Source organism: Nicotiana sylvestris, chromosome 8 (genome assembly GCF_000393655.2).
Source record: "Nicotiana sylvestris chromosome 8, ASM39365v2, whole genome shotgun sequence".
Taxonomy (NCBI): Eukaryota; Viridiplantae; Streptophyta; class Magnoliopsida; order Solanales; family Solanaceae; genus Nicotiana; species Nicotiana sylvestris.
The window spans coordinates 198,555,864-198,565,042 of NC_091064.1; the positions used below are offsets into that span (position 1 = coordinate 198,555,864).

At 33.3% G+C, this 9,179-nt stretch overlaps 1 protein-coding gene across 1 annotated transcript; it reads left to right on the top strand.

Annotated features, from left to right (window-relative positions):
* The first annotated feature begins 3,467 nt into the window (after positions 1 to 3,467).
* On the top strand, positions 3,468 to 7,951 carry LOC104239169 (serine/threonine-protein kinase SAPK3-like). Its single transcript, XM_009793723.2, has 9 exons — positions 3,468 to 3,922; positions 4,722 to 4,796; positions 5,793 to 5,894; positions 5,992 to 6,045; positions 6,138 to 6,230; positions 6,316 to 6,408; positions 6,835 to 6,939; positions 7,027 to 7,125; positions 7,443 to 7,951. The coding sequence occupies exons 1-9, from the start codon at positions 3,800 to 3,802 to the stop codon at positions 7,716 to 7,718; spliced, it is 1,020 nt and encodes a 339-aa protein (XP_009792025.1). The 5' UTR covers positions 3,468 to 3,799; the 3' UTR covers positions 7,719 to 7,951.
* The last annotated feature ends 1,228 nt before the right edge of the window (positions 7,952 to 9,179 follow it).

A 9,179-nucleotide genomic window follows, 5' to 3' on the forward strand; every position in this document is an offset into this window, starting at 1 on the left:
CGTTTTTATTGGGCCTTCTTACCTTGTCAAGCTCCTGTATTCAATTCATCGACACAAGTTTGAAAATTGTTCACAGCCGAAAAAAGTTTTTTTTTTCTTTTCTATAATAAATTGCGTAAATCGCATTATGATTGCGATATATAAATCGTCTTTGTGACTGCGATTGGTAAATCACAATTGGTAATTCCGACTTATAAAATGCACATTTGTGAAATGCTAATTACGAAATAGCATTTGGTAATTGCAAATTATAAATTGTATTTGGAAATATATTAATACTAGTAATAGTCAAATTTATGATTATGAGGATTCTTATCTGAATAATAAATACTAACACGGGGAATCCAGAAATTTTTAAATTGCAACTGCTTGATAAAAAAAATGAAAATAAAGACCTATTATGGTTTCAACAATCTCTTGTGAGTCTTCTTTTCAATTATAATCGATGGAATCAACCATTTCGCCACATAAAGAATAATCGATTTGAACAGGCCGTAAGAACGATTGAGACTTATTCATCAAATTTAGTGACATTGTTCATTTGGTAATTGCGATCGCAGTTGGTATTGCGATTAATAAATCGCATTTAGTAATTGCGACCTATAAATCACGTTGTACTATAACCACTTATAACTTGCATGTAGTAATTGCGACTTATAAATCCTATTTATTCATCATATACGACTTATTCCCCTCTATTATCTTTTGCTTTTTTATTTTTTATATTCCTTCAAAAGCAACACAAGATTAAAAATTTTGAGCCCAAAAGTGCATTTTGGGAAAATTCGAATCCCATTATGTAATATTCTTTCTACCCCTCCCCATCCTCCTAGTGATAAAGAAAATGCAGACAGAGGCACCTAATTTAAAATGGATATCTCTTCAAAATCAAATAATATCAAGAAGTGGTTTGGGTTGTGTGTGGTGGTGGTGGTGGTGGTGGTGGTGGTGGTGGGGGGGGGGGGGGTTATACATGCAATTTGGACATAAAACTAATACATTAGCATCATCAAACGTAGGGCTGTTCATGGTTTGACGGAAACCGATCCAATCTGAAAATCAAACCAAACCAAACCGATTAAGTAAACCGATATTTTTTTTGATTTGGATTGGTTTTGATTTTAAATTTTAAAAACCGATGATATTTGGTTTGGTTTTGGTTTTATTATAAAAAATCGAAAATTAAACCGAACCAAACCGATTAATTATATAAAAAATTTAATAATTATTGATATACAATATAATATCTTTTTCAAAATAATTTTAAATATTTTATGCAATTTAATTGTTATTTTGAATTTTGGTTTATCCTACTTATATCTTAAAAGATTGCCTAGGCCCAAAACAATAGGAATCAGCCAATTTTCTTTTCCTTAAGAGACTTTAATTCTCTAACCCTCCGCACATACTTTTGCCTAACATAAGAGTTAAAAAAAATCCTACCATAAGAGTAAAGAAAGCAAACTCAAATTGCAGGACTACAGTGGCTAAAGCTTGAGAAAACAAACTTTTAGTTGTTTTTTTGTTCATTCTTTTCATATAAAGAGGTAAATAAACTTTCAATTCCGAAAGAAATATATAAAAAATATAAATTTAACAAATTATTTTCAGATTATTGTCTAGTGTTGTTTCACTATTATTAGCTTACTAAGAACCGAAAAATCGAACCAAATCGAACCAAACCAATGACAATCAAACCGATGGTTTGTATTTAATTTGATTTGATTTTGGTTTTAAAATTTTAAAAACCAATTAAATTGATTTGATTTTGGTTTTAATTAAAAACCGATCAAACCAAACCGTGAACACCCCTTATCAAACGTAATGAAAGCTACTAACCGACCTGTAATTGTAGGACCCAAATGTTTCTAACTCATTTGTTCATAGCTTCCCCTTCATATTCTCATTTTCCAGTCGAAAAGAAGCTTTCCTTTTTAAATCGTCTGTTCAACGTCATCATTCCCGATCATACACATATATAACATATACAATAAAAAGTCGATTGCATTTTTTAATGTCATGATATTTATATGCACATTTATTAAAGATCTTGACAAAATGTACCATTTTCATACACTAGGTACAAGGTACCTAAAAGGATATTGTGCAATGAATATGATATTTTATATTAGCTCCAGCAACTAATATAAAATTTTTGGTAGAAAGTGCCCTTTAAATGGGCCTACACTTTTCAAATTTTGATTAATCAGGTCAGTAATCTTTTGGGACTTTTGCATTTATATTCGGTTTGGGGTCACGATTGAACATATACTCACTTTTTTAAAATTTTTTTATAAATCTACCCACTTTTCAATCAATTCAGACTTATCGGGCCTGAAGTTAAAAAAAAATTAGTTTGAAGTGAAAAAAATTATACTTTAGATGCACTTAAGGCCAAATAGGTCTGAAATGCAATTAATGGTTTCATGCACTTAAGGTCAATAAGTCTGAAGTAAAAAATTGTACTTCATATGCACTTAAGGCCAAAATGTCTGAAGTGCAACCAAAGTTTTAATGCACTTAAAGCTAAATAAGTCTGAAGTGCAAATTGCTCAGAAATAGAAATTTGTTCTTCGAATTTTAACAATCTAATACCTAAATCTACTCCAAATGAGCTTAAATTTGAAACATAACCTCTAAATATCATCAACAACAAACCTCAATCTTCAATCCGTCAAAACAACAATAAATATAACGAACCCATTTTGCAATTAAGAAAAAGAAAAAGAAGAAACCCTAAGCAATAGTAAAAAATAAACGTCACAACAGTTCACCACTGTAAAACTCATAAACTACCTTAAAATATATTCACAAACACCATATAAAATCATTGTTAAGAAGAAGAAGAAGAAGAAGAAGAATAAGAAGAAGAAGAAGAAAAAGGAGAAAAATACCTGAAGTTGTTTAAACAATAGGTATAAGTTAAAAAAAATTTAAAAATTGGATACATGTTAAATGAGCGCGATCAAATAGGATGCCCCGTGCAATTGTTACTAAATTTCGATAAGGATTCTTACACAAGTAGCCGGTCAGATTCAATGTTTATTTTTTTTAACCGGTATATATATTATTAATTATACACAATTATATATACACTATACATAAATTATATATACAATTATATCTTTTAATTATTTTTAGTTTAAGAGATTAGGTGGCGACTATTTGAGTTATTTTCTCTTTATACCCGATGATTAAACAAAAAATAAAGTAGTACCGACAAAAAACATTGATAGAAGAAAAGAAATTAGGAAGAACAACGCGTGGACTTCACGAAATTTAGAAAGGCGTTTTCAGCCAATCATTTTAAACGAAACAAACTAAGGAAAAGTCGGCAGACTTATAATTTAACAGAAGCTTATGATTGGATAATATATTCTTAAATGCTACACAACTACCCCTAAAGTCACTAACAAGGGTCCCACTCTTGCCGCACGTTTACTAAAATAGCATGAATTCAAAAGTTTATCCTATACCCATTTTACACATTTAAATAATATTTTCCACCTCCTCCATGACCAAGTGTCAGTTAATCAGTCACTTCAATATTAATTGAACTTTGAAGCCAACCCCTTAATATCAAATTAATATTATACGTGTCGTTTAGTATAACCAATGGTGCGTTAGATTCTTTATTGTTTTATTACATACCTTAAATGATTTTTGCACTTTGTCTTCATTTATAAAGAGCAGTAGTATCAAGAATTGAGATTGGTCAGTAACTGTAGTTTGCTCGTCAAAATTCAAAAAGGAAAAAAAGTTGAGTTTTTTTTTTTGTCTTTCTTGATTTGGGTATAGAATGGAGGAAAAATATGAGCTTTTGAAAGAACTTGGTACTGGGAATTTTGGGGTGGCTAGGCTAGTTAAGGACAAGAAGACAAAGGAGCTTTTTGCTGTCAAATATATAGAAAGAGGGAAGAAGGTAAGTCTGCTTTTGTCAAAAAAGGTTACTTTTGTAATATTATCTTTTTGTTTGTAGATTTTGTCATTATTTTTCACTTTGTTAGGTTAAGGATTGTGCTGGATTTGCTCATTTGGTTGATGTTTCTAGTGAACCCTTTACTTGATTAATTTTGAAATTTGTGTCATTTGTTCTTCCATGTAAAAACTTGAGCTTGATTTTAGTTTGGGAAGATTTTATACACCAGTTGCCTTTTCTACTTAACTTTGGCAAACAAATTAGGTGGCCTTTGTTTGAAGTTTCTGAATTTGCAAATCAGTTGTAACCACGAGCTCACAGGTTCGAGTCATGGAAGCCCTGTAGTCCAGCCCTTTCCCGGACCCCGTGCATAGCGGGAGCTTAGTACACCGGTCTGCCTTTTTTTAAAAATTATTTAAGTTTTCGAGTTTTTGCACAAAGTGTATGTTTGGTTTTCTTTTTTTTTTTTTTTTGGGGGGGTGGGGGGTGGGGGGGATGGCGATGTGTTTCAGATTAATTCCCAAGATATTCAACACTGATAGAACTGTTTAACTGAATTAGCTGTTCTAGCTGGAACTGCAGTAGTCTAATTTTGGTTAGTGATTAAACTATAAGCCAAGTATAAGAGGAGCAATTTTGGCCCATTGCAAAGAGCTTTTTAAGTACATTTTTCTCATCATTTACTAGGTTGTGTCAAGATGCTTTCAGCCTAATGTGACAGTTATTACTACAGTACTGTAGCAACGGTTATCTCCTTTGATTCTGTTAGCCTGATGTAACAGTTATTCTTTTCTTATCTCAGATTGATGAAAATGTGCAGAGAGAAATTATAAATCATAGATCGTTGGGACATCCAAACATTATCAGGTTTAAAGAGGTAAATACTTCCTTAATTTATACCTGTTTGTTATGAACTCGAGAAATGATATCTTCCCTTGTACCTGCTTTTGTAAGCAGAGTGTATATTTCAATAGTTCTGCTTAATTATGCAAAAGGGTATGCATATTGAGTAATTCCTTGCTGTTTTAAACTTAAAACTTCGACAGACAATTGGGTTGTTGTTGCAATTGCTGCTCCAATTACATAAGCCCCTCTTGAGTAACTGTAACATTGACTCTTAATAATGACTTTATGTGGAATATCAAATGACGAGTTCGTGGTGCTTAACCTTTAGTTGGAGCTCTTTGCTTGATCCAATTTTTGATGTTAGTGGGACCAATTGGATTGACTGTTTCTTATCACGCTATCTGGTGTTGTTCGATGATGCTTTAGGAATGCTGAGAGTTGCGCAATCTCATACACCGGTTTATACTTGACAAGTCACAGTTCTGTATTCCATAATTAGCAGCATCAGTCTTACCTTAACATGCTGATTATGTGTTCAGTTTCCCTGCATTTGGTGCTGTTTCAAGCAATATTTGGTGCTGGCGCTAAAAGAAACTAATCTCTAATAGGGGTTGAGCTGTTTCGTCTGTATGGTATAAATACAGATCAAGGACCGAGATTTCATTTTAAGTGTCCCTCCATTTTGTTGAGCATATATATTAGATTGATTGTCACAGCGATGGTATCTCATGGGCTAAAAGCATTAGTTTGATCCTTTATTACTTGTTATTTCTCTTTATTTTTAAAAATCTTACAATTCTTTCTTTCCATAGTTATTGTCATCTGTAACTTTCTTTTCTTGGCATCTCAACATCTATGGTTTCTTTCATTTAACAGTTAGTTACACTTGAAGATATGATTAGGTAAGTATAAGTGTACTCTCCGTAACAAAGCTTTTAGATGAGATGATTACATACTACAACATGGTATCATAGCAGTGATCTCTTGCTCCGTCATAGTTAACATGACTTCCTTTTTTTTTGGGTAGGTCTTGGTAACTCCATCGCATTTAGCAATTGTTATGGAGTATGCAGCAGGTGGAGAACTTTTTGCTAGAATATGCAGTGCTGGCAGATTTAGTGAGGATGAGGTTATACTTTTATCTCCGATTCCGTGTATTATACCTGTATTTGATGAGAATGAGATGTTGTACTTATCATCTTTGTATTTGTATCAATCAACGACAGGCTCGTTTCTTCTTCCAACAGCTAATATCTGGAGTCAGTTACTGTCATGCCATGGTAAATTTGAAATACATCGACGTATAGTAACAATAGTCATGTTCTTCCTAGTGAATTTATAGTCTCAAGTCATACTTCTATTTTTCCTGTAGGAAATTTGTCACAGGGATTTGAAACTAGAAAACACTCTTCTTGATGGAAGTGCTTCACCACGTGTAAAAATATGTGATTTTGGTTATTCCAAGGTTTGTTCTTCTTTTCTCGTTGAGAAGCTTGCTTGCATTAAATCTAACATGATGTTATTTTAATTATATGTACTTTTTCATGCAGTCTGGATTGTTGCATTCCCAACCAAAGTCGACAGTAGGAACACCCGCTTACATTGCCCCTGAGGTCCTGTCACGAAAGGAATATGACGGGAAGGCAAGCTCTCTTCTTGGACCATGATCTGTTGCTACAAAAATCATTTTTTTTTGGTGTCAACAGATTATTTTCTTTATCGCCTTCGTGCCTATGATACCAGCTAAACAAAAAGCATTACATTGGCCTATAATATTCTACCTTATTATTTTCCCCTTGTAGCGACTACTGTAAAGTATGCCGATTTTTTACACATTGCTCCCATTGGGAACTGTAAGTAGGAACTTTAGGGAAACTTTTATTTCTCTATGGTGAAAGACTCATTTCGAGCAGCTTAAATTATAGAGACAGTAACTACTACCTTTGTAAAGAACTTGTTTGTTCATGTGGCCTTTAGAATATCTGAACGCGTGTAGTTACATGATTGTGTTCTTTTCCTGTTGCTTTTGACTTGAATATTCTGCTCATGTTATAGTAAAACATTTTCAGATAGCAGATGTATGGTCATGTGGGGTGACGTTGTATGTGATGCTAGTCGGAGCATACCCTTTTGAGGATCCTGAAGATCCAAAAAATTTCAGAAAAACCATTGGAGTGAGTTCATATTTTAATTTGATGTTTGACTAAGTAGGAATGTTTTGTCTCAAATAGGTACTTAAGGTTGTTTTATTTTGTTTTCAGAGAATAATGAGTGCCCAATACTCCATACCGGATTATGTACGAATATCTGCAGATTGTAAGAACCTCCTTTCGCGAATCTTTGTTGCAAATCCCTCAAAGGTAACATTCTCCTAACTCAACTACTCGTCAAAAAGAAATAAAAAATAAATAAAAAAAGGGCAGCCAGGTGCATTAAGCTTCCGCTATGCGCGGGGTCCGGGGAATGGCCGGACCATAAGGGTCTATCGTACGCAGCCATACCTTTTATTTTTGCAAGAGGCTGTTTCCACAGTTCGAACCCGTGACCTCTTGATCACATGGCAACAACTTTACCAGTTACGCCAAGGCTCCCCTTAAAAACAGAAAGAAAAAAATACTTAGCCTAGTCATGACTCGAGTATCGTTCAGTAACATAACATGTATTGCATCATGCACAGAGAATAACTATTCCTGAGATAAAGAAACATCCTTGGTTTTTAAAGAATCTGCCAAAAGACTTAATGGATGGTGAGCATTCCAAATATGAAGAGGCTTCAGAGCAACTACAACAGAGTGTGGAGGAAATCATGAGGATAATACAAGAAGCTAAGATACCTGGAGAAGTGTCAAAACCAGAAGGACAAGCTACTGCAGGGACAGCAGAACCAGATGATACTGAGGATGACCTCGAGTCGGAAATTGACAGCAGCAATGATTTTTCTGTTTATGTCTGAGGATGACATTATCAACTGGACTAAAAAAGAACTTCAGTATGTAATCTTGAGTTGTTTATTATGGTGTATAGAAGACTTAGTTATATTCTGGCCTACCGAACTATATTTATGAGTTCTAAGGTGTGCACTCAAATTGTTAGATGGATGTAATATTGCAGAAAACAGATTTCTATTTTGTACCTATCGATGATATTCTCTGCTCCTATGTGTTAACAATCAATTTTTCAGCTGAATTGATTTTAGTCTTTAAAGTCCTGAAAATTAGTAACCTTTCTTAGTGGACGTTTGGACATAAGAATTGTAAAATTTCAAAAAAAAAAAAAAGTACTTAATTTTTTTTCCAAGTAAAAATGGTATTTGATTGTGTTTGGACATGAGTATAATTTTGGGTTATTTTTTAATTTTTGTGAGTGATATGAGTGAAAATTTTGAATTTGTTTTAGTTTTTCAAATTTTTGAGAAATTCAAAAATTCAAATTCAAGTGAAGATTGAAATTTTTATGACCAAAAACTAATTTCGAAAAAAGTGAAAAAATTCTTATGTCCAAACGGGCTCTTAGCTATTGTAAGTGAGCCACAACCTTTTTGGTTTAACCATTTGATATCCGAAGTCAACTGTCCCGCTAATGCAGGTCTTGTGCCAGGGTGCACACTAAGGGTCGTTTATTATGAGATACAAGAAGGTATAAGGGTTGTATAAAAATTTAATATCACCTTAATACTATGTTTGGTTAGTGAACCAGTTATAAGTTATCCCAGTGTTAATTTTAACACTGGGATAACTTATACCTTATAGAAGGTGGGTTAATTAGCACCGGTATAACTTCTACCCTTTTCTTAGAAATTATGCAATTGTCATTCTTAATACAACATACCAAACAATGAATAAACAACAATCCCAACATAACTAATCCCAGCATAACTTATCACAATATAACTTATACCGGTATAAATCATATTTCAATTAAACGACCCCTAAGGGGGTAAATCGCTTCCTACCAAAGTGTTCTCCATTCCCAGCTTTCTAATCCGAAACGTCTGGTTATGGATGGAGGGATACTCATCACAATCCACAGAGTACTTGCCACGACACGTTTGAAAAAAAGAAGTGTGGTAGTAGTTACTGTTTGTTAAAACTCATTTACCTTCTCAAATATTTACTTTTTGAGAACTATGCATAATGCATCATCTATGCTACTTTTACCCCTTTTTCCCAGGCTAACAGAATGTTAATAATAATCAAATTAAGAGGGAGAAAGTAAAAAGATCTACCTGAGAGTACTAACTGTTTTATAAATATGTTGAAAGTTTTAAGTCTTGCCACACCCTGAAGTAATTTACCGCAGAAAATAATAAAATGCAAGCTTAACTAAAGAGAGAAATGTTCTGCCTCAGAGCATTCCCATTGACTAATTATATATCCATGACTCTGAGTGAATGATCTTCAATTAATTTATGCTA

Coding starts and splice junctions, on each gene's coding strand:
- LOC104239169 (XM_009793723.2), top strand. CDS start 3,800: ATGGAGGAAAAATATGAGCTTTTGAAAGAACTTGGTACTGGGAATTTT. Junction 5,895..5,991: donor GCAGATTTAGTGAGGATGAG/GTTATACTTTTA, acceptor AATCAACGACAG/GCTCGTTTCTTCTTCCAACA. Junction 7,126..7,442: donor TTGTTGCAAATCCCTCAAAG/GTAACATTCTCC, acceptor CATCATGCACAG/AGAATAACTATTCCTGAGAT.